Source organism: Cavia porcellus, unplaced genomic scaffold (genome assembly GCF_034190915.1).
Source record: "Cavia porcellus strain 051 isolate PalLab524CR breed Dunkin Hartley unplaced genomic scaffold, mCavPor4.1 scaffold_25, whole genome shotgun sequence".
In the NCBI taxonomy this organism is placed as follows: domain Eukaryota; kingdom Metazoa; phylum Chordata; class Mammalia; order Rodentia; family Caviidae; genus Cavia; species Cavia porcellus.
The window spans coordinates 34,072,028-34,096,353 of NW_026947508.1; the positions used below are offsets into that span (position 1 = coordinate 34,072,028).

General features: G+C 48.3%; 1 protein-coding gene across 5 annotated transcripts in view; it reads left to right on the forward strand.

Annotated features, from left to right (window-relative positions):
- The window catches only part of Hivep3 (HIVEP zinc finger 3), a 433,036-nt gene that overhangs the window by 370,079 nt on the left and 38,631 nt on the right, over positions 1-24,326 (forward strand). For all 5 annotated transcript variants that reach the window (XM_063236192.1, XM_063236193.1, XM_013154430.3 and 2 more), the window contains 2 exons: positions 9,358-14,941; positions 18,805-18,950. In XM_063236192.1, the coding sequence (XP_063092262.1) occupies positions 9,890-14,941; positions 18,805-18,950 (5,198 nt within the window). In that variant the 5' untranslated portion in view covers positions 9,358-9,889. The remainder of the gene's footprint in view (positions 1-9,357; positions 14,942-18,804; positions 18,951-24,326) is intronic.

The window sequence follows — 24,326 nt, forward strand, 5'->3', positions numbered from 1 at the left end:
ATTAAAGAGGAAACATTACAACTGATGCAACAGAAATAAAAAGATTGTAAGACATTACTAAGAACAGTTACATGCCAAAAACCTGAATAAAAGAAAATAATAAATTCCTAGACAAATACACTTTACCTTACTTATTATCAGGAAAAAATAAAAGTCTGAACAGACCTGTAACTAGTGTGGAATAATCAAAAACCTTCTAGTAGTAGTAACTGGGCGTGGTGGCTCACGCCTGTAATCCCGGCACTCGGGAGGCTGAGGTGGGAGGATCTTTGCAAGTTCGAGACCAGCCTGGGCTACAAAGTGAGCTCAAGGCCAGCCTGAACCGCATAGTGAGACTCCGTCTCAAAAAAAAAAAAAAAACAAAAAAAAAAACCTTCTAGTTGACAAAAGACCCTGAGTGGATGACTTCACTGTTGAATTTGATCAAACACATAAAGTATTAATATGCATCCTTCTGGACAGATTCCAAAAAAAAATGAATAAGAAGGTGTACCTCTAAATTCATTTCATGATGTCAGCATTTCTCTAATACCAAAGCCGAACAAAAATATCTCACATACACATGCGCACACACACATGCCCTACAGGCTGATATCCTTGATGAATATAAATACAAAGATCCTCAATAGAACACTACCAAGCAAATTTATCAGTATATTAAAAAGAATACATATATGAGCAAATAAGATTTTTTCTTGTCTCGTACTCTCTGTATCTTACTCAGTAGTGAACACTTGTAGGTTTTTCTCTAAGATCAGGAAAAGACAAGGCTGTCCACTCTTACCACTTTCCGGTCATCTTAGCTAGAGCAATTAGGCAAAAATAAAAATTTAAGCCATCCAAATTGGAAAGGAAAAATTTCCCTTTTTATAAACAACATGATATTGTATATAGAATTTTCTGTTTGTAAACAACATGATACTATATATAGAAAACAATAAAGGTGCCATTTTAAAAACTGTTAGAACAAATTTAGTAAACTGCAGGCCACAAAATCAATATACAAAAATTATTTGCTTTTCTATACACGCAAAATGAATTATCTGAAAAGGAAATGAAAGTAATGCCATATGTAATAGTACTAAAAACAATATAACACTTAGGAATAAACTAAAGAAGTGAAAAACTGTACTGAAAACCACAAAACACTGATGAAAGAAATTAAGAACCAAATGTAACGATAGGTTGTACTCTGAGATTGGAAAAGTTAATAGTTGTTAAAATGTCAATACTATCTAAAACAATCTACAGGTTTCACGCAGTCACTATAAAGTGGAAAGAAGACCAATTTTACTGTTCATATAGAACCACAAAAGTGTTAGTAGCCAAATCAGTCCTTAAAAAAGAACAACAAAGCTGGGAGCATCACATTTCCTCATTTCGCATTATATGACAAATCTACAGTAATAAAAACAGTATGCTTCTGGTATAAAGACTGACGTATAGGCCAATGAAGCAGAACAGAGAACCCAGAAACGAATTCATTTCACGTATCTTCGGCTCATCTTCAACAAGAGGCCTAGAAGATGCAATGAAGAAAGGATGGTCTCTTCAACAAATGGTTCTGGGAAACTGGATATCCACATGCCAAAGATGAAATTGAATCACTATCTTACACCATACATGAAAAATCAACTTAAAATGGATTAAATGTAAAACCTAAAACTAAATCTCCTACAAGAAAGCAGGGAAAAATACTGCTGGACATATGCTTGTCGACCATGTAGGTAACTCTTCTTAAAGTCTCTATTAAACTTTTGACATTTTTAAAAGTTGCAGTAAGATGCACATAAAATTTGCCTTACCAACCATTTGAAGTGTTAAATATATTCACCCTGGTGTATGGCTACAGAGTTTCCAGAACTCTTTATTTTGCAAAACTGAAACTCTGCTCCTATTAAGCACCCTTTCCTCCCTCCCCACAGTGCCTGCAAACCACCAGTCTCTCCCCTGCCTTGATTAATGTGACTGGTGGAGGCATCTTGTGCAAGTACACTCATATAGTATTTGTTCTCTTGTGACTGGCTTGTTTCGCTTAGCAGAAGACCCTCAGAATTCACCAGTGTTGTCATATGTGTCTGAATTTGCTTCCTTTGTAAGGCTAAATAACATTTTGTTGTGTAAATAGACTGTATTTCATTTATTCATCCCTTGATGGACATCTGTGTTGTTCTACCTTTTGGCTGCTGTGAATATGAGCATGGGTGTGCAAACATCTCTTTGAGGCCTTGCTTTCAATTATTTCAAGTATGTACCTAGAAGAGGAATTGCCAGATCATATAGTGATTCTATTTTTAATTTTTAGAGTTTCCCACAGAGGCTGAACCAGTTTATATTCCTACCAACTGTGCGCAAGGATTTCAGATTTTCTCCACATCCTTACCAGTTTCTTCAGGTTCTTTTCTTTGATAGTAGATAGCCTAATGTATGTGGGGGGGGAGATAAGAGAAGAGAGGAGAGGAGGGGAGGGGAGGGGAGAGGAGAGGAGGGGAGAGGAGAGGAGAGGAGAGGAGAGGAGAGGAGAGGAGAGGAGAGAGGAGAGGAGCGAAGGGGAGGAGAGGGGAAGGGAGGGGAGGGGAGGGAAGAGGAGATTAGAGCAGAGGAGAGTAAGTGTTATAGTGTGTTCTTAAACTGCCCTTCATAGTAGACAGGAGAGCCTTCACTACCTAGGAAGGCTGTAGATAGGTGCTACTTTTTGTGCCACTATCTCTTGTACCAAAACAAAATGACATCAAAGGAATAGCTAGAAGCCTGCAGGAAATGACAAGCAAGAGGTCCACTGTGGAATCTGAGTCTTTCTTGGGCAGCATTGATAGACACAGGCAGAACACAGAAGACAGGTGTCCAGCCTGCCCAACTCTCACTTCAGGTTTTGATCTTCCTCAAACTCTATCACCTACCTATAAGAACTTACTGGACCACTGAAGGTACGTAGGTAGAGTTCACAGACATACCCTGAGTTTTCAGTATCTAGAAGTCTCTTTTAATCCTTATGGGGGAAAATAGTCTAAATAAACAACAAGCCTCATAAATGGCTAGATAAGCAGAGGTATGGCAGTGGAAAACTTGGTAGACAAGTTGATCACAAATGTCTAGGCTTCACACCAGGCCCTGGTTGAGGTGAGATGACCATTGCTGACCTCAGTCCATTTTCAGTCTTGATGGGGGCATCACTTAAACACTGTGGATACTTTTCCAGGTGAAGAAAGGAAATATTCACAATGAGGCCAACTTGATGATAGAAAGGCAGACCTGCTAAGAACAGCATTTAGTTACTCATCTGGTTAGGACTTTGCTTCAAATATGAGTTCTGTCTGCTAACCTTGCATGGCCCCAGTTGCCTAGGTCTCCACTGGCTACATCACCTGATGATTCAGGTTCTGGCTCTGCTACTAGCATCTCTGTGATTTTGTGCCTCTGTTTCCTCATCTATAATATGGGAATGATAATGGTCCCTGTCTGATTATAGTGAAGAATATGTGGGCTGTTTTATGCAAATAACACAGTAAGAGTTCAGTTGTTCAGTCCACATATAGAGCCTTGGCTGACACCATCCTCACCCGAGTTATAACAGCCGCAAGTAAACAGGGGTAAGTCTGGGCCTCTGCAAGTCTGACAGAGTGGAATCTCAACTGTGCCATTGCTTGGTCCCCACTGTGAAATGTGTCCCTGATTATTTCACTTCCAGAGATGTTATCCTCTCTAGTGACATAAATTTCTCATTGATCCTTCGGGACTCTAACAGAAGACAAACTCCAGCTGGGTAAAACTTACTTAGGATTGCTCCTTTATGAATGAAAGGTGCTTTATTTTTAACCAATGTGCAGAAATGCTAAATCCTGCCTTGGTCTTAGGGTTGAGTAGAAAGTAAAAAGGAGAAGTGGGAACCCAGAAATCAGTCATCCAAGGGAAATTATTTAAGATCACTTCCCCCAGATAGCACATAATCCACTCTTAACTGTTCTTCACAAAGTTCAGCCCTAAAGTTAATGCATAAGTCAGGTTTATGTCACTGCAATAAAATATCTGAGACAGTCAATTTTAAAAAGAGGAAGAGTTTCTTTTGGCTTACAGTTTATGGACATGGTCCATCATCATAAGTTGATCTTTTTGCTTTTGGGTCTGTAATGAGACAGTATGCTATAGCAAGAGTGGGTAATGGAGTACTTACCTCGTGGTGGCCAGGAAGCAGAGAAAGAGAAAAACAGAAGGACCAAAGCCTTACAGTACTCTCTGAGAGCACACCAAAAGGTCAGGACCTCCCACTAGCCCACCTCCTAAAGTTTCTACTACCTTCCAATGGTGCCAAGTAAAAGCCAAACCTTCAATACATGGACCTTTGGGGAACATTGAGGATCCAAACGACAGTTAACGTGACCCTGTGGGGTGATGAATCACACACGGGGGAGTGTTGAGTGCAAGTGCAGGTGGCCAAAAACAGGGAGGATTTTCTGAAGGACCTGGAAGGCCAGGATGAAAGCAGAACCTACCTGGACCACCCTGACCGAGAGTAGCACCCACGGGGTTTCTTAGACATGGCCTGCACTTGTGTTCAGATCTTCCTTTGCCTTTCCTATCTGAGCATACAGTAGGTTCTGAGTTTAGGGCTTTAAAAATATTTTAAATTGTATTGTATCAGGCACTGGGAATGCAAAGATGAGTAAGTTCTGGTCAGTGCTATGCATGGCGGAGAAGTTCACCAGGAGGGTGCTGATGCACTTCTACGGTACAGACCAGGCTCCACTGAAGTATAAGACATCCAAGCTTCTCAGGGAAGCAGTACTATTTGGCTTACTGTGTTAAAAGAGAACTTTTTCCTTCCAGCTGAGACCTTGGGAGCCTGGGTGAGTGCCAAAGTTGAGCAGGGCCAGCAGCCCCAAAAGCCTGGTCCTGCCCAACAATCTGCCTTTGACCATCCCATGCAGACAGTTGTGCCTCTCCCTGCTTCCTTAATCATGACCACAGGTCTATTAGAGAGTGTACTTGGCACAGGTGAGCCTTTGCAGTTTGGGGCACAGGCAAGAATGTGTGGAAGCACCTCTCAGTGCCCAGAAACACCAACACAGCATAGGGCTGTCACCTGGACCCTCTGGGTGCCGGAGCCCTGTCATCTCATTCCAGCCTTCTGTACTTTGCACGTGTTGTAACCTCTCACCTAGCAGCCTTTGTTCCCATCTTGCCTCAGCCTTGACTCACTTGCCTCATGGCCCAAGCTTCAGCCAGAGCCTGGAGCACATTCTAGCTAGCCTCCTGTCAGGACTGGTGGCACTGCCCATCTGATAGGGCCCAATTCCCACCTCCCCAGGTAAAAGACATCCACCGTGGACACAGGCCATGTGCTCCAACCCGTGGATGTGAAGGTGCTTCAAGCCACTTCACCTTGAACCTCTTGGCTCCTTCCTCACTCACCACTGCCCCAAGGTTTTTGTGACTCCAGCACCAGCAAGCTCTGCTCTCTTCCCTATTGAACTGTTCCAGTGATGAGGCCTATGGAAACTTCTAGAAAGGAAAGAAAATAGTCATATATTAACCAGTGGGCAGTGAAGCTCAAATTCTTCTTCTTGTAAGTTGGTTTTATGTTTTATATTTTATTGTATAAAATATAACTAGACTTGTCTAGGGTCTGTGGCCTCAGCGACAGGCAGTAGGGTCCCTGTGGCAATTCTACAACCACCACCAGAGGATAGCTGTTCTTATCCTGAAGCTCTGATTCCATTTCTCTGGTGATTTTTATAGGTGCCCCCACTAATCCCTGGAAGAGAGATTTTTCTGTCACTTTGGGCTTATATTAAAATTTTACACATACTCTCAGAACTATGCAAAGTAGGAAAGAGCTATGTTCCTAATGGCATGATCCCATTAGATAGTATGGTCCTCCTGAAGGAGTTGAAACTAGTCAGCACCTCTTTGCACTGTTCCTAAATTCTACTGTTGTCCAAGACTGAGGACTTAGGTTTTACCAGCATCCACATCCGCAGCTGTCCTTCCTTGGGCCCTTTGTGTCAAGCACCTCCCACCTGTCATGCTACCATGGCAGAGCAGGGTGGCATAAAGCACTAGTCCAGGGGTCAGCTGGTCATCTCTACCCCGATGTCTGCTGAACAAAGGGCTGGCCTGGGGCTCACAGGCCTCTCTATGCTTTGGTGGCTGACAGGAGGGGCCGTATGGCTCCTCCATGGAGAAATGCCAGGCACAGCTCAGAGGCTAAACAATGACTCCTTGCAGGCAGTTTGGGACAGTGAGTCACCTGATGATACAATAGTCACCTGTCTCCTTCTGGTGCCCCGCCCCTGCTGCCTGGCCCTGGAATTGCCCTGAGCCCCAACTCTTGTGCATTTCCCACCTGGCCCTGGGGAACTGGTAGCTCTGCAAAGGGAGCACCTCAAGATATGCAATGTAGAGTCCTCCTTGGCCAGCTGGCTCCACTCAGACCATCTTACCGCCAAGTCATGCCACAGAGCCCATCACTGCACTGGAAGAAGCTCCACTTAGCATGAGCTAGTGTTTGGGGGTGCTTTGAGAGTCTTTCCTGAGAAAATCAATAGGAACGGTAAGTACAGTTACCCTTTGTTACCCACATGCAGCACCCAAAGTCCTCCCTGCACCTCCCTGGCACACATGCAGGTGTGGCCAGGCCCAGAGGCACAGCCAAGCCCAGAGATCACACACACAGTGTCCACTTGGTCTGAATTTAGATGGTTTTGCCCTTCTGCATACCATGATTTGGATAAGTGAGGTGGGCCAGTAGCACCAAGATGTGTTCCCCCACCTTGGCAGGCTCCCCATCTCTCCTACCCAGCAGCCACAGCAAAGCTCGAACGCAAACTGAAAGGCCAGTGATGCAACTCAGACTCCAGACAGTCCTTGAATCTCCTCACTGTGGACACAGCAATGTCCCTGGGCTGTACCTGTGACTCCTGAGGGAGGGAGCCGTGGGCTGCAGGACCCATCCGTGCAGAGCCATAGAGAATATTGTTGACAGGGGCAGGACAGCAGCCTTCTGTGGTCTCTAGAAACACAGGGTTGCCCCGCTGTTTCACAGCTGTGATGTGGTTATGAGAGCAAATCCTATCATCTCTCCAGCCCTCAGTCTCCTCGTCAGTCAGCTGAAGGGACTGGGCTGGACAGTAGTCTCTAGGAACCCGTAATGCAATTTCAGTCCAAATAGCAAAGGTCCAGAGTTGCTAGCAGACTCCCAGAGACAGCATTAGTGTCTTGTTTCCATCACAGGGTGACTGGGGTAACCGTCCGTCCTCATTTGCCTGAGATAGGCTGAGTTGATTCCTGTGGTTTCCCCGTAATTATTAGTAGAGCCCCTTTTACCTCAGAAGCGTCCTAGTTTGGCTGATACTGTATACAGCCACCCTGCTAACTGTGGTGTCGTGCCGTGACATTTCCCAGCCTTCTCCATACTTGGCCTGCTTTGAGAGGGTTCCTCCTCTGCCTAAGTCAAAAGAAGGATTTGACCCCTTAAAGAATAGCTTTTGCTGAGTCATGGTCTTCTGTTGACAAAAATCAGTTAGCACATCTGCTAACAGGATGCCATTGAAGTCACAGATTCTCTCCTCCATTTTTCCTGCCCTTGCAAGGAACTTCATTCCTTCTGGCTATATTACTCTACAGTGGATGTCATCTCTTTTCTTCTTGGCTACCAGGAAGCTTCTATATGCATGTGTGACTAAACTATAGAAATGCTGTAGGCTAGTTGATACTGTAGTGTTTTTGGTATCTTAACTTCCTGTCCAATTTACATGTGCTTTGTTGTGATTTGTTATTTTCTTATAATTTTCTGATAGTTATAGGTTGTCATTCTTCCATAAATACGATTTTAAGAGTTTTAACTCTTTGTAGACACAAGCTACAAACAAAAAAATCACAAAAGGAATGAACATAAATCATTTTTAGCTAGATTGGATCATCTGCTCTTCCATTGCATGTCACAAGTCCAAGGTCCTCCATTTGAGACCGTGATTTGTACACTCCATAGCCTTCCGAGCTTGCTCTGAAAATGAGTGGGTAGCCTTGTCATGTCTGTGTCAGCAAACTCTTGATGAAAAGCAAGATGAAGGCACCAAGGGAGTCTAGGATTCTTGGGGGACGCCCCAAGGTTCCCCCGTAGCCGTGTAATGGCTACAGGATCAGGGTGCCAGGGTGCCTACAGAAGAAAGAACGAAAGCACCAGCTGTTCACCGACGGCTTTGCCTCAGAAACAGACACCAGAGTAGGTGCTTGCAGACAAATCCTGCTGTGGAGGCCTGGGTTCAGATGCTGGCCCTGCCTCGTTAAAACCTGGGATCATAACTAGGCCACCGCTCTTCTGTGTCCTCCCTGTTCTAACCTGGCAAGTGAGGTGGTTGGAAAAGTCAGAGTCATAGTGACCTCCCGCTTTGAAATTCCAATCACACCCCTGGTGCAGAGCCTCAGAGAAGGCACCAAACCAAGGAAGGCTAGACTCTCCAATTCTGGGCTGGCCCAGGGAGACCGCACATACCTGGGGCTCCACTCAGAGCAGTACTGTCCGTATGTCCCTCCATTTGACAGCAGTCCCCATTCTAAGCTACTTCCAGGTCCTCCCTGGGGCACTGGCTAGACAAAAAACAAAACAAACAAACAAAAACATGCTATGAAGCTGGGGGAAGCTTCCAGGCCATCTTCTTGATGCTTGTTAGAATCAGGTAGCCATGCCTGTGTTAGAGTGTGAGCTCCCATGTACTGTGGCAGGAGCTCACAACTTTACCTCAAAAACAGGCTGAGGGGTGTGGTGAGGTGTGACACCCTTGTAACAGGATAAAAAATGATGAATGAGGTCCACCATGGACACTTCCAGATCCGTGGCCAAAGAGAAAGGTTCTACTCTTGAGAAAACTCCCCCTCACTGGCCATGAGCTCTTTTGCATCAGCCCAGCAATATCCATAATTCATCCAACAGTGTTTTCTTGTTGGACCCCAACATACCCCCAAACTGCAGCTGAAGTATGAGTTGCTGTTACTAGGTTTATAGATTAGGCAGCAGAGGCTTGCAGTGCTCAAGCTCACTTGGAATGCACCACCCAGCAGAAGTGGGAACCCAAGCCTCCACCTGACAGCCCTGCATTTCCCAGAACCTGCTTTGCCTGCTGCCACCAACACCCCACACAACCAAGTATCAGAAACACATGGACTTTAATGCAGAGGTGGTGAGGGAGGGGTGGGCAGCACTTGGGACATGAAGCTAGGGAAAGGTCTGGTTGAGTTTCAACCTTTTAGAAGTCTCAGCTAGCTGGCTTTAATATTGAATATGAGCTGCCCAGGCTCTGACATGTCACAATAACTCTTCTCCTCTGTGTGTATTTCTGTGTGTGCACTTTTGCCCCATAGAAGAGCGTGATTTCTCCTCCGAGGCCGTTGATCTCCAACATACAACTAAAGAGAAGAAGAGACCAGGACCGAGCCACCCCTGGACCCAGTGTAATATATCTTGGGCAAGGACCAGGGATGACTGGGCCATGGACACAGAGGTCTCCAACTTTCAGCCTTTTGCATAGCACACAGGGGACTTGTGGGAGCCACTTGCCACTGCCAACTGAAACAGTACAATGGCAATATTGACATCCTCCATGACATTTTCACGGCAGACATCCCAGCAGGCAATGCTGGCGTGCCTTCTGTCTGCAGAGTAGAGGGCCATGCCTCACCAATATGAATAGCTCAGACTCTGATGACCTGCTCTGAGTCTCCTTGCAGCCAGTGACACTTGCAAAAAAAAATCCCAAAGCTGTCTTGGCCTTGACTTCCACGGCTCTTGACCAATGTGGCCAAAACCAGACACCTCCCTGGGACACGAGGATTATTTGTAAATGCAGCCTGCCCCAAACCTCCCTGAGTAGCATCTGAAGTTTCTGTGAAGGTCATGGATCCTGAACAAAGTGTCAAGGGCATCAAGAAGGCAGAGGGAAGTCCCCGGAAGCGGCTGACCAAAGGCGAGGCCATTCAGACCAGTGTTTCTTCCAGCATCCCATACCCAGGCAGCAGCACAGCTGCCACCCAGGAGAGCACCCCCCAGGAGCTCCTAGCCCCGCAGCCCTTCCCGGGCCCCTCATCAGTTCTTAGGGAAGGCTCTCAGGAGAAGATGGGCCAGCAGCAGAAGGCCCCCAAGAGGCCTCCCATCGAAGCCTCCGTCCACATCTCGCAGCTTCCACAGCACCCTCTGACACCAGCATTCATGTCACCCGGCAAACCTGAGCATCTCCTCGAGGGGTCCACGTGGCAGCTGGTCGACCCCATGAGACCTGGACCCTCAGGCTCCTTTGTGGCCCCTGGGCTTCACCCACAGAGCCAGCTCCTCTCTTCTCACACCTCCATCCTTCCTCCTGAGGACCTGCCTGGCATCCCCAAGGTCTTTGTGCCCCGTCCATCCCAGGTCTCCCTGAAGCCTACTGAAGAGGCACACAAGAAGGAACGGAAACCCCAGAAGCCGGGCAAGTACATATGCCAGTACTGCAGCCGGCCCTGCGCCAAACCCAGTGTGCTCCAGAAGCACATCCGCTCACACACTGGTGAGAGACCCTACCCCTGCGGCCCCTGTGGCTTCTCCTTCAAGACCAAGAGCAACCTCTACAAGCACAGGAAGTCCCATGCTCACCGGATCAAAGCTGGCCTGGCCTCAGGAGTGGGCAGTGAGATGTATCCCCCAGGGCTGGAAATGGAGAGGATCCCTGGGGAGGAGTTTGAGGAGCCCACTGAGGGAGAAAGCACAGACTCTGAAGAGGAAATCAGCACCACATCCGGTCCCACTGCAGAGCTCTCCCCAAGGCCTAAGCACCCACTCCTTTCCAGTGGTGTATACAGCTCGGGGAGCCATGGTTCCAGCCATGAACGCTGTTCTCTGTCCCAATCCAGCACTGCGCCATCACTCGAGGACCCCACTCCATTTGCAGAACCCTCATCCGAGCATCCCCTGAGCCATAAACCTGAAGACACCCATACAATTAAGCAGAAGCTGGCTCTCCGCCTAAGTGAGCGAAAGAAGGTGATTGATGAACAGGCGTTTCTGAGCCCAGGCAGCAAAGGCAGCACCGAATCTGGGTATTTCTCACGCTCTGAGAGTGCCGAGCAGCAGGTCAGCCCCCCAAACACCAATGCTAAGTCCTATGCAGAGATCATCTTCGGCAAGTGTGGGAGGATTGGGCAGCGAACCGCCATGCTGACGGCCACCTCCACCCAGCCACTTCTGCCCCTGTCCACTGAAGACAAGCCCAGCCTGGTACCTTTGTCTGTACCCCGGACCCAGGTGATTGAGCACATCACAAAGCTCATCACCATCAATGAGGCCGTGGTTGACACCAGCGAGATTGACAGTGTGAAACCAAGGAGGAGCTCCCTGACCAGGCGCAGCAGCATGGAGTCCCCCAAATCCAGCCTCTACCGGGAGCCCTTGTCATCCCATGGTGAGAAGACAAAGCCAGAGCAGTCACTGCTGAGCCTCCAGCACCCACCCACCACAACCACCCCTGTTCCTCTCCTGAGAAGCCACTCAATGCCTTCGGCCACTTGTACCATCAGCACCCCACACCACACCTTCCGTGGTAGCTACTCTTTCGATGACCACATCCCTGATTCCGAGGCCCCTAGCCACAGCAGTCCAGTGTTTACCTCCCACCCCCGGATGCTGAAGCGCCAGCCAGCCATTGAACTGCCTTTGGGAAGTGAGTACAGTGCCGAGGAACCTGGACCAAGTAGCAAAGACACAGCCTCCAAGCCGTCTGACGATCTGGAACCCAAGGAAAGTGAACTCACCAAAAAGTCCAAGAAAGGGTTGAAAATGAAAGGGGCGATCTATGAATGTACCATCTGCGGTGCTCGGTACAAGAAAAGGGATAATTATGAAGCGCATAAAAAGTACTACTGCTCAGAGCTCCAAATTGCAAAGCCGCTCTCTGTAGGTACTCATGCAACTCCAGAAACAGAGAAGAGTCAGGCAGAACATGAGCCATGGTCCCAGATGATGCACTATAAACTGGGGACCACCTTGGAGCTCACTCCACTAAGGAAGAGAAGGAAAGAAAAGAGTCTTGGGGATGAGGAAGAGCCGCCTGCTTTTGAGTCTACAAAAAGTCAATTTGGCAGCCCTGGGCCATCTGACACTGCTCGGAACCTTCCCCTAGAGTCCACCAAGTCACCAGCAGAACCAGGTAAATCAGTGCCCTCCTTGGAGGGACCCACGGGCTTCCAGCCAAGGACTCTCAAGCCAGGGTCTGGGGCAGAATCAGGGAAGGAGAGGAGAACAACGTCCAAAGAAATATCTGTCATCCAGCACACCAGCTCCTTTGAGAAATCTGACCCTCTTGAGCAGCCCAGTGGCCTGGAAGTGGAAGACAAGACTCTGGCCCAGTTTTCATCCCCACCTTCTGCCCCACAAGGACGCTCAGCTCACTCCCTGCAGCCCAGGTTGGTCCGCCAGCCCAACATCCAGGTCCCTGAGATCTTGGTGACTGAAGAGCCTGATCGTCCTGATACAGAGCCCGAGCCACCCCCAAAGGAACCAGAGAAGACAGAGGAGTTCCAGTGGCCCCAGCGCAGCCAGACACTTGCCCAACTCCCTGCTGAGAAGCTACCACCCAAGAAGAAGCGGCTGCGCCTGGCAGAGATGGCCCAGTCCTCAGGGGAGTCTAGCTTCGAGTCATCTGTACCTCTGTCTCGAAGCCCAAGCCAGGAAAGCAGTATCTCTCTAAGTGGGTCCAGTCGCTCAGCCTCATTTGACAGAGATGAGCACGGAAAAGTGGAGGCCACCGGGCCCTCGTCTGACATACGCCCCAAGCCCTTGGGCACCCACATGCTGACTGTCCCCAGCCACCACCCACATGCTCGGGAGATGCGGAGGTCAGCATCAGAGCAGAGCCCCAACATTTCCCATTCTGCTCACATGACTGAAACACGCAGCAAATCCTTTGACTATGGCAGTTTGTCCTTGACAGGCCCTTCTGCCCCAGCCCCAGCAGCTCCCCTAGCCCCAGTGGCCCTGCCAGAAAGAAGAAAATGCTTTTTGGTGAGACAGGCCTCTCTGAGCAGGCCTCCAGAAACTGAATCAGAGGCCACCCCCAAGGGAAGACAGGACACTGAAGAACCCCAGCCCTCATCCAGCAAACCTTCCACCAAAAGCTTGTTGCCCAGGATCTCCTCAGCAGCCACCTTGCACAGTGGGTACCTAGGAGGCAAGAGCCAGGTGCAAGACAGGCCCCCACTGGGGTCCACTCCACCCTACACAGAAGCTCCGCAGGTGCTCCACCACCCTGTTGCCCAGCTCCCCCTGCAGGACAAACCATACTTGCCCCCACCTGTTTCCCTCTTCTCTTTCCAGCACCTCTTGCAGCAAGAGCCAGGACAGTCTTCGGAATTCTTCTCCACACAGGCCATGCCTAGTCTCCTCTCCTCCCCATACTCCATGCCCCCTCTCCCTCCCTCCTTATTCCAGGCCCCACCGCTTCCTCTCCAACCCACTGTTCTGCACCCAGGCCAGCTTCATCTCCCCCAGCTGCTGCCCCACCCTGCCAGTATCCCCTTCCGGCAGCCCCCTTCCTTTCTCCCTGTGCCATATCCTGCCTCCTCAGCACTCTCTTCTGGCTTCTTCCTCCCTCTGCAATCCCAGTTTGCACTACAGCTCCCCAGTGATGTGGAAAGTCATCTGCCCCCAGTCAAAACCAGCCTGGCCCCACTGGCAACAGGATCTCCTGGCCCCTCCTGCAGCACAGGCCACAGCAGCAGCATGCAGTTGCCACCCACAGCTCCTTCAGCCAGCTCCTCAGCACCCACATCAGCCCTACCACTGGCCCTGCCCACCTGTCCAGATGCCATGGAGTCCCTGGTTGTGCCCGTCCGCATTCAGACCAACATGCCATCCTATGGGACTGCAATGTACACCACCCTTTCTCAGATCTTGGTCACACAATCCCAATGCAGTTCAACCAGTGCACCTCTTTCCAAGAGTGAGGAGCCTCTATCCAAGGGGTTGACTGTGTGTAGGTCAGATATGTATGAGGCAGGACCTGGACCATCTGGGTTAAGTGAAGAGCAAAGCAGAGGTTTCCAGACTCCATACCTGAGAGTGCCTGTGACGTTGCCTGAGAGGAAAGGTATGTCTCTGTCATCAGAAGGTGTCTCAAGCTTGGAGGAAAGTTCATCAACGGCAGGAGGAAGCAAGCGAGTCCTTTCACCAGCTGGCAGCCTTGAGCTTACCATGGAAACCCAGCAGCAAAAAAGGGTGAAGGAGGAAGAGGCCTCCCAGGCAGATGACAAGCTTGAACTCGTGAAACCTTGCAGCGTAGTGCTGACCAGTACAGATGATGAGAAGAGGACAGAGAAATCCCACCTGGGAAGCCAGGGCCAAGGTAGGAGGGACCTGGAAACACCGTCCAACTTGTCCTTGGATCCGACTGATCCAAAGGAGATTCCTACCCTCTCTCAGCCCACATTGCCCCATGGGACAGCCCCAAGCTCAGAAGCTTTGAAGGAGTATGCTCAGCCACCTGGCAAACCTCACCGAAGAGGGTTGCCCCCACTGAGTGTGAAGAAAGAAGATTCCAAGGAACAACTGGACCTTCCTCCCCTTGTACCTCCCAGCTCTCTGCCTCTGTCCCCCAGACCAGCCAAGTTGCAAGAAGGTACGGACTCAAAGAAGGTACTGCAGTTCCCCAGCCTCCACACGACCACTAATGTCAGTTGGTGCTATTTAAACTACATTAAGCCAAATCACATCCAGCATGCAGATAGGAGGTCCTCTGTTTACGCTGGTTGGTGCATAAGTTTGTACAACCCCAACCTTCCAGGGGTTTCCACTAAAGCTGCTTTGTCCCTCCTGAGGTCTAAGCAGAAGGTGAGCAAAGAGACATACACCATGGCTACAGCTCCGCATCCTGAGACAGGAAGGCTTGTGCCATCGAGCTCCCGCAAGCCCCGCATGACAGAGGTAAGTTCAATGTTGTTTGTCTCATCACCAGTTGTCAGAATTTCTTGCTGAGCTTTTAAAGCCACACTGTCTTCAAGGAGGGGGCAGATTTTCTCTCTTGCAACTGTGACTGGTCACTTTACAAGGAAATATGTTTGAGTTTCTTTATCAGTGTGCCCCTCACACTACTGGAATAGATACATCCCTATAAATTGATTCTGCTTTGTCATGAAGTTCCATATAAAATCAAAGATACAGTATCAGCAAAGAAAAAATGATTCTCTAAAAGACAAGAGTTGGAAACCTTGGTTGATGGGGCTGCCTATAGCAACTATAGAACTTTCTATACATCCTTTATTTTATGGCTCTCCCTTGTCTTATTAGTTTTTTCCTCTTTTTTAATTCCCTATCTAGGCTGTTTCCATTTTCTAGTATCATTTAATATTGTCCCATTTCCAGACATCCTAGAATTTGACACAATCACTTCTTTTTTGAGTAAGATGGCAAATAGGATTCAAGTTTCAACATCTTTCTTTATCTATAGGGACAAATATTACTCCCTGTTGGACCCATCTGTGCTCTGGAATAGTATTAGGCCCTCACTAAGGACTCATATTTATTCCTGGCTATATCAGAAGTTATTAAATGAACTGGTCCATTATGCTCAATAAACTTAAAATTCAATCATTCTAGATTTGTGTTAGACAGAAGACACCTCCATACTCTGAGACTTCAGGCCATAATGTGTTGTGCTGACCTGGCAGTTGTGGAATAGCAATAGGTCTTTTTGTTAGCAGCCTCCCTGTGCCAGGCCCTGTACTGGGCATCAAGTCCAACCCATGCTCACTTTCACCTGTGAGACAGCATTACATTCTGCGTTGTATAGATGGGGAACTAAGGGCCAGAGACTGAGAGAAGTCAAGGACAATCACAAATATTTACACACCTGAAATTGAACCCAGATCTACCTGACTCTAAAGAGTCTATTTTCCTTCTGATTATTTGAAGAAAGATGATTGCAAATTTAAAGATGTCCATTAGTGTACCTGCCAACCAGCTGCTTTGACCAAATCAAAAATAAATTCCCTAAACTAAATTTGCATTGTAGTCAATCAGGAAGCCTGTGATCTGTAAACTTCCTACATCTCTTTCCTCTGTTATCACTGAGTGAATGTTGTACACTGGGTTTATCCTTAGCTCAGTTGAATATTCTTCAAAGAACTGTTTTCCAAATTTATTTTTTAGATGTCTTTGTCAACATCCCTGAACAAGATTTTCATTTTTGCAATAAACATTGCACTGATTTGCTTGCTCTCTCTTATCTCTTCCTAGCTAAGGATGCTCCTGCTAAGATGCTATTATAGTTCTATTCCTACTTAAAACTTTTGGGACACCTACCATGTTTAAGGTGTGATACAAAACCTTACTTTCATCCTCACAATCATCTTGAAAGTTAGGATGCAAATCACCCATTTTGTGGATAAAGAAATCAGAGTACAGAGATGTTATGTAACTTTCATAAAGCCACACAGTCAGTGGCAGAGATTGGATTCAAAATTACATCTCACTCCAAACTCTTTCACACAACCGAGACTCCCTCTCATCCCTAATGAAGACTGGTGTGAGACATTTAAGGAAAAGAAAGTGTCACTCGGCTTCATTAGATTTGACCAACATTTGTTTATAATGCTGCTTTCCTAAAAGGGGCTCTTAGAATATTCAGTTTGGTTTCCTACCAAAGTGCACCACACTAGAGCGTTAATGTAACTGCATGGTCTACAAGTTGAGAACTTTGTACAATTGCACCTGTTTCTCTGGCCTCTGCTCGCATATCTCCAGCAGGGAGCAAAGAAGCTTACCACTTTCTATAAGCACAATCTATCTTTAGATCATGCTTTAAGGAGTTCTCTATTCTATGGCTTTCATTTGCTGTCAGTTATGAAAATGTTCTTTGATTTTTCTTAGCATTTTGAATTTTTTCCTAGTCACCTTTGTGCAAGTCTAGGTGACCCTATCATATCTGAATTAGAACCTAAGTATTTTATCTTTGTATAAGCTCTAGAGAAACCCAGGTTTGTGTAAGATTGCATTTTATAGCCACAGTCTTTTCCTTCAGTTTCTCCCTCTTCTTTCCGTGGGGATCATTTTGACAATCATATCATTGTCAAAAAAAGGTTTAGAATGAGAATCCAAGTCCAAGTTGCCCAAATCTGAATCCAACTACCTTGCTTTAGAAGCTGTATGATGTTGGGTCAGTTATTCAACCTCTCTGTATCTTTTTTCATCTGTAAAAAGGGATAGTAATAATCCTTATTTCATAAGAGTAGGGAGAAAATAAAATGACTTAAAATATGCATAATTACCCATTGTTGGCACTTTGACACTCAGTAATCACTTTTAGCTCTAATCATTCATACTATTATCATTAAAAGTCAAAATGGATCTCAAGTCCCCCAGTCAATTGCAACACTATGTTTCCTGGTAGAATGATCCATTGCCAGCAAAGCAATGGACAAAGCTGGACCTCCACAGCTTGGTCCAGATGTCACAGCAAGTCATGAAGGAGAAGCCATCCTTTGACCTGTGACAGCCTGTCACCGTGTGGACTGGCTAGGTTGTAGGCCAGGAGAGAGTGGAAATGGCACACTCCAGAAACCCAGGCTTTCGTCCACTGTCTTTTGCCAAGGAACCATCTTAGAGTCTTGTTTGGTTTCCATTATTGACTTTCCATTCTTAAGAAATTACATGAAGGTAACTTGGACACAAAAGTTGGCCCTAGAATGAACCTTTAAGATACTCTAAACCATCACACTCCAAATGCTGAAGAGGTGAAGTAACCCACTCAAGGGCAGTTCAGCGTGCAGCAGCCTATCTGGTGCTGGAACTGAGACTCTTGGTTCCCAGCCAGGTGCCTTTTTCCTCAACCCCACTGACCGCAGCCCCTAGCATAGTATCACTGTCCCCTTCACAAGGTGTGCCCACTCCCTGCTGTCCCTGGAAGTAGTAGAGGGAATGTTCTTGGGATAGTGGGAGGCACCAGGTCAGTGTCAACTCTCTGCGTGGAGTCAGGTCTCTTTGAGGTTCACAGCTCTGAAAATAGAATGAACCTTAGGAGCAACAGCCCAGAGCCTTCATAGCCTCTCTGGGTCTGACCCAGGGTGGGGGTGGGTGCCTGGTGGGCTCTAAGCCATTGGCACTAGCATAGGAGAACTGGGGTCCTGGAAACAGGAGACCTGTGCTCTGCTCCCAGCTCTGCCCTTATCTTGCTGGGTGACCTTGGCATTTTGATGTATCAATGAGAATTGGACCAGTTCAAAAACACAGTAGAGGCTCTATTAGTTCCAAAAAAAAAACTTTTTGGTACTGGAGATAGAGTCTAAGGTATTTTCATTGCATCTGCATATACAGCCCTTTTCTTAATTTATTATTTTTGAGATGAAGTCTCACTAAATCAGTAAGTCACCCAGATTGGGCTCAAACTTCTGGTCCTCTTGCTTCAGGCTTTCAGAGTTCTGGGATTACAGGTGTGTGTCTGGGTTATTCGTTCAATATCTTTAAGCATCTTTGCTAAAGCAGGCCCTGTTTTGGGTACCTAGCTGACCAAGGAGAGCAAGATAAGGACCTATTCCCAGGATTTCCCAGACTAGTGCAAAAGACCAAGACCAAATCCATCTCCTGAGGAAAGGTGATCCTGAAAGATTGGGCCAGAGTCCCAGCATGGAGGAAACTACCTCTCTGGGTTCTGTCATTTGAGGCTGATAGCACTTTCTCAGGGGCAGAGATCTGGGGAGCGGGGCTTCAAAAAGGAGACCACCATTAAGACCCCCCTAGTTGAGAATGCAAACTTAACCGCCAATGATTTTGTCATCCCTGCGGTGGGCCAGGTGCATCTCCCGTCACTGGTTTCCCCAGAAGGCCAGAAAGAGGTAGCTAGAGCGGAGAAGGAAGAAGAGAAGCAAGGGAAGCCAGAGGAAGACGCTCCCACCTCCAAGAGAGCGGAGCCGGCGAGGATCAAAATCTTCGAAGGAGGGTAAGACTCACTGGTTTCCAGTCTGCTTCCCTTGGATGAGAGTTCCTGGTGCCTGCCAGCAGACTGCGAGCATCTCACAGCAGGGCTGTGCCTACAGGTACCCTAGTGCGCCACCCTCTGGAGACTTGAAGGCTGCCTCTGTTGGAGAATGCCTGTGGGAATATGTGATGCTGGCTGGGTGTTTATGGAAGACCTGGAGGGCTCTGGTCTTCCTGCAGCACTGAACTTGCTCACGCCCTCAGCCGGGTTCTTTGCCCGCCTCCTAGCTCTGTCTACACTACCAGTTCCTTTGATGCATGTTCCGCAGGCGTCACCTCTTTCCTGTCCATGCAGCCCTCTGCCATGTTTCCCACCAGGGCTCAGACTCTGCCCCTGAGATGCTGGCGGGGCCCAGAGCTCGTGGGCACATACCACCTATTTACACATAGCCAGGCTCTGGCTCACAGCTGCAGAGTATTTTGAACATCATCCTTGGTATTTGCCTTTGGTGCTTGTTTTTGGAAACCTCACAATCTGCACATTTTAGAACTCACCGCTTTGTGAAGCCATGGGGCTGTAGAGAGTGCCTTGCTTTGGACATGTTTTGTGGGAGTGTTCTGTGCCCGCTGTGTTCTGTGTTTGCTCCTGGGTTCTGGGGTGTCTGTGGCAGAGTCTGTCTCGGGGTTCTGTGTCTGTGTCTCTGGTGTGATCAGGATAGTCCCTGGTCCCACACAGTCCTGGGGAATAAAGATGTGGAGGAAAACTGGCCTCCTAAGGACCATAACGCCGTGAGCCTCAGCCAACCCGGCTCGTCACGTCACGTGGGAGCACTGTCACTCTGATTCTGCAGCACCCTGCAGGTGTTAAGGCACAAGGGTGTCAATGCACGAGGGTGTCAATGCACGAGGTTAAAGTGGGAAGCGCCAGAGTCCTCTGCGAGGTTGGGAGGGGAGAGTAGAGACTGCTATACCTCTCAAGGCCACCAGTTGTGAGCAGAGGGACTGGGGATGGGGCTCAGTAATCAATGATGAGAAGGGAGTCAGGGGCCGCAAATATCCCTGAAGCATGCTTTGCAAAGTGCCAGGAGTGCCTCCGTGGAGGAACACTAGCCCAAAGTTCAGCATGCTAACCCTCTCTCAATGGGATGGCTGTTTTCTACTCCTGCTGTTTGGTTAGAGCGCCCTCGTGTGTCTCTGTGTTCTCATGCTGTTGGGTACTCAAAGGCGATGAAGACTGGAACCTAGGACTGATGTGCCTGGTAATGTGCCCTCCTTCCACTTGTGCCGGGGACTGTTTTTGGGCCTCTGAGGGGCTGTGTTGGCTGATGACCCGGAGCTGGCCTCTCAAGGCATTCTGTGACTACGTGAAGAGACAGGCACCTCCAGCCTGGAAGCCTGCTTCCCAGAGACCTCCTCCTGCTGCCCATGTCACTGGGGAAGCCTGAGGCTCTAAACAGGCAACAGGCAGACCCCTCTCCCTGCCCAGAGGCCTGCTGGACATCTCTGCTTTTGCACTTGAGTCCCTTTTCTTGATGCAGCCTGGCAGTGGTCCCCAACCTCCACGTCCCATGCAGCTGTCACTTAGTCCCATCTACTGTTTCAGAATCACCCTCCCCTTGGAAGGTCCTACCTGCCTCTGTCCGACCCCTTCACTGCTCAGCGTCTTCATCTGTGAGGGGGATGTTGAAACGCCTTTGTGAAGTCAGGACCCTGTGAGGCCTGTGGAAATTCACAGGAGCTCAGGGAGGAGATGTTGATGGCCTTGTCTCTGATTGGGGACCCTCATTCTGCTCCATCAGCTGTGGGAATTGTGATCCTGACTCTTCTCACTTGTCATGCCGACCTGGACACATGGAAGTGTACGTCCTGTTGCCCACGAGGACCTCTGTCCTCCAGGCAGCTGTCCCACTCTGGCACCTACTCTGCCTCCTACCCTCACTTCTGGTGATTCCTTTTCCTTCTTGATTCTCTTCAGGCTGGATTTGCCCCAGAAGTATATACAAATGTCAGGGCGAGAGGGAATTTGTGTTTACTTGTCACATATCAGGGGTGCTTCTGGCATTTTATGAATGGAGCTGGAATATTCACCATCCATTCTACCAACCATGTAATCACCTGTTCTACTCAAGTGACCAAATGTCCCCCACCCCAAAACCACCCTGCAGGCCCACTGTCTGCAGTCAGGACAGGCTCTGCCTCAGACTCGGTTCCTCTTTTCATTGGTAACACAGTGAACATGTATTTTTCACTCTTGTACATTCTGGAGAAGGGTGTTCAGTAGGGGTGTTCATTGGGTTCACAGGGGGATCCAGGCCAGTACGGGCCAAAAAAGAAAAAAGGGACAAAGGGTGCATTGTGTGCCGGCTCCTAACACTCCTGCCTGAGGACTTCTGTTCCTGTCCACCACTGCAGCAAGTCGCAGGGCCTACCTAAGTCCGGTCCATAGCTACAGTCTACTTATGCTTGGGAGAACCTGAAACGTCTGAGTCTGTTGAGTGTGCATCTGTAACCTGCTAGTTTTGTTCAACAGTGTTTTCCAGATGTGTCCATGTTAAAACCCAGTTAGCCATAATAAATCACTAAGCCAGAGATGAAAGAGTAAATACTGTGTGGTCCAACATCCTCACAGACACACATTCTCTCTCTGATCAGCCTCTGTCCTCACTTCCTTGACCTTCCTTCCAGCAATAGATCAACTAGTCAACCCATCACAGAAGATCTGTTTAGTTAGTACCTATCAGTGCTCTGAACCAAAAGATACAAGGATCCCAGTGGGGCACACTGCTGTCCTGCCCTTCTGGGGAACCCCAAGATAACAGCATAAGGCCTCGTGCTGAGGTGGGGATAGTCAGGGCTGAGGAGCACTACAAAGATGGATGTCTGAGCCTGGAGCGACTGGAGAGCCTCCCAGGGTTGCAAGGCCAGGCCTAGAAGGCTCAGACAGCTGTTGGGCAGAGGAGGGAGGGTCAGCAGGCTTGGTGTGATGGCAGCCCCTTTGCCTGACAGAGGACTCACTTCTTGCCCTGAGTGTCCCCCCTTGCCGGCGTCACCCACCTCAGTGGCTTCACACATCATCACCACATATCCTATTACTTTCTCCATCACTGACTAGGCCACAGTACCCCACTCCAACAGGTTAAAAGAGGGGCCTGTTTCACCTCCTCATGGTATGTAGAGCTTTCCTTTCTCAACCCTGTCATCCTTTTGCCTCCAAGTCCCTCCCAGGGCATCTTCCCAGCAGCGCTGATGAGCTAAGAAATCCCATGCTCCTGTCTGCTCAGACCTCTCCCCTGAGCACCGTGCCTGAGTCCATCTGTTTGCATGACAGCTCACGTGGACACCCAGTGGACTCATCCTTGGTCCCCAGCACAGTGGATGCTCAAGGACAGTTGTGACTTGGATCTCTGACATTTATCATGGAAATTATTTTTAAAATTTACTTAATCCTGTGTTACTCAACTTGCAGAGATTGTGTTTTAGTAGTCGTACCCTTCTGTCTCACGTGCTTTTATATCTAATGCTGAATATATCTATGCAAGTCTTAAGAAGCCTGCTGTGTGACCTAATGCATGTTAGGTCATAGGGCATCTTTAGTTTTAAGCATATGCACATGCACGGGTGTGTGTGTGTGTGTGTGTGTGTGTGTGTGTGTGTGTGTGTGTTTTGTGAAATAGTAGATTGGGGAGAACAGTTTTAATCTTTAAAAATTTAAAGTTTATTTTCTTCCGTAATACTTTTTCTCAAATCTGTTCCTTTTTAGTCCTTGGATTCTAGAAATATAGCCTGTTTTCCAGCCTAAAGACCCACTGTGCCCCAACCACTCTTGCTGTGAACTCCAGAGTTAAAAAGATGTTGAATTATGCCTTTGGAAACACTTATTGCCACTATGTCATCATTGGGGATCAAAATGATTAAGCTTTTAATTTAATAAATAGCAACACGGTAAAGCCTGCTGGGTAGGCATGAAGAGTAGCCTTCAGGTGACTCTGAAGCACTTCAGGTGACCTTGGCACTTTGACACTCAGTAATCACTTTTAGCTCTAATCATTCATACTATTATCATTAAAAGTCAAAATGGATCTCCTCCTGCTTCCCTGAGGCATGGTGGTGTGGAGGTTATAAAATATCTAAGACAGAGACACAGACTGCATCACCACACGCTTGCTCATTGCCTCTGAATAACGTCAAAGTGGGAAGAGGGCAAAAGAGGCATCTTTGGAAGGAGGGAAGCAAGATGAAATTCCGCAAAGGCAATGCCATTTTTCCAGGTGCTCAGCCCCAAAACCACTCTGTCTCCTGTCCACTAGCAAATCCAATCAACTTGACCTGGGAACTATGTCCAGAATCTGCTCATTGTCTCCCCTCAGCCAAGCCTCATCTGGATGGTCTGAATGCCCCTGTATAATCTGCTTCCACTCTTCACACTGCGTAACAACCGGCAGTCCTGTCAAATGTCACCAGACCCTGATGCTCCTGCATGCATGGCCCTACACCTCCCTGACCTTTGCTATCTCCTCTGTCTGTGCTCCAGCCAGTGCCTTTCTGCTCTTAGTGAGACATGTTCTATCTCAGGGCCTTTGCCCTCTGCCTAGATCACTTTTCCTAGGGTGTGCTAAGGCTCCCTTCACTTCCATCAGTCACCCTTACCAACCTCTTCCTGGACCACCCACTGTGAATTTTTATCATCCTCTAGCATTTCTTAGCCCCTTCCCTGCTTTTTCTCCAAGTATTTGTTAGTGTGTTTCCATCTCTTTCCTTAGGGTGTCAGCACCGTGAGAGGGCAGGAAACCGCGCTGTGCTCACTGCTATGTCCACAGTGCCAGACCCTCAGGCAGTGCCGGGCAGTGCTCATCACAGGAAGGACACTTCCTCTAATGACGTGGTCACAGTGGACAGGGATGGACTCGGGCAAGGGGTAGTTGCTCCTGGGAGCTGACCGCAGGATGAAGGCTCTGAGTCTCAAGGAGGAGCAAGAACAGTCCAGGCCAAGCCAGGGATGTCAGGACTCATCCTTCAGCTGAGGTCAGACGGGGAAGGGGAGTCAGGTGAGCTCTGTCAGCAAGCAGGCATCTGGGGGCGGGAGCCAAGGTTGCTCGCTTGCTGACCATTCTGCCTGTCGGTGTTAGAGATGAAAATGAAAAGGTAATTTGTAAAGGAGCTGCCCCTGTGCCAGCTCCCGGGCCTGTTCCAAGCAAAGCCTTGTATGTTCTCAGGGCTGGAGAGAGCACTGGTCCTGGGTGTCCAGCTGAGAGTGGGCCTGCTTTTCTTTCTGGTGAGCCAGGCCATCAGCATCCTGCCTTCTTCTTGAGCCCCCATGCCTGGCTCTCTGATCACTCCCTGCAGTACAGGTGTGCAGTTCTGGGTGTGGAGCCAGGGGGCTGAGACATGTATTGAATTG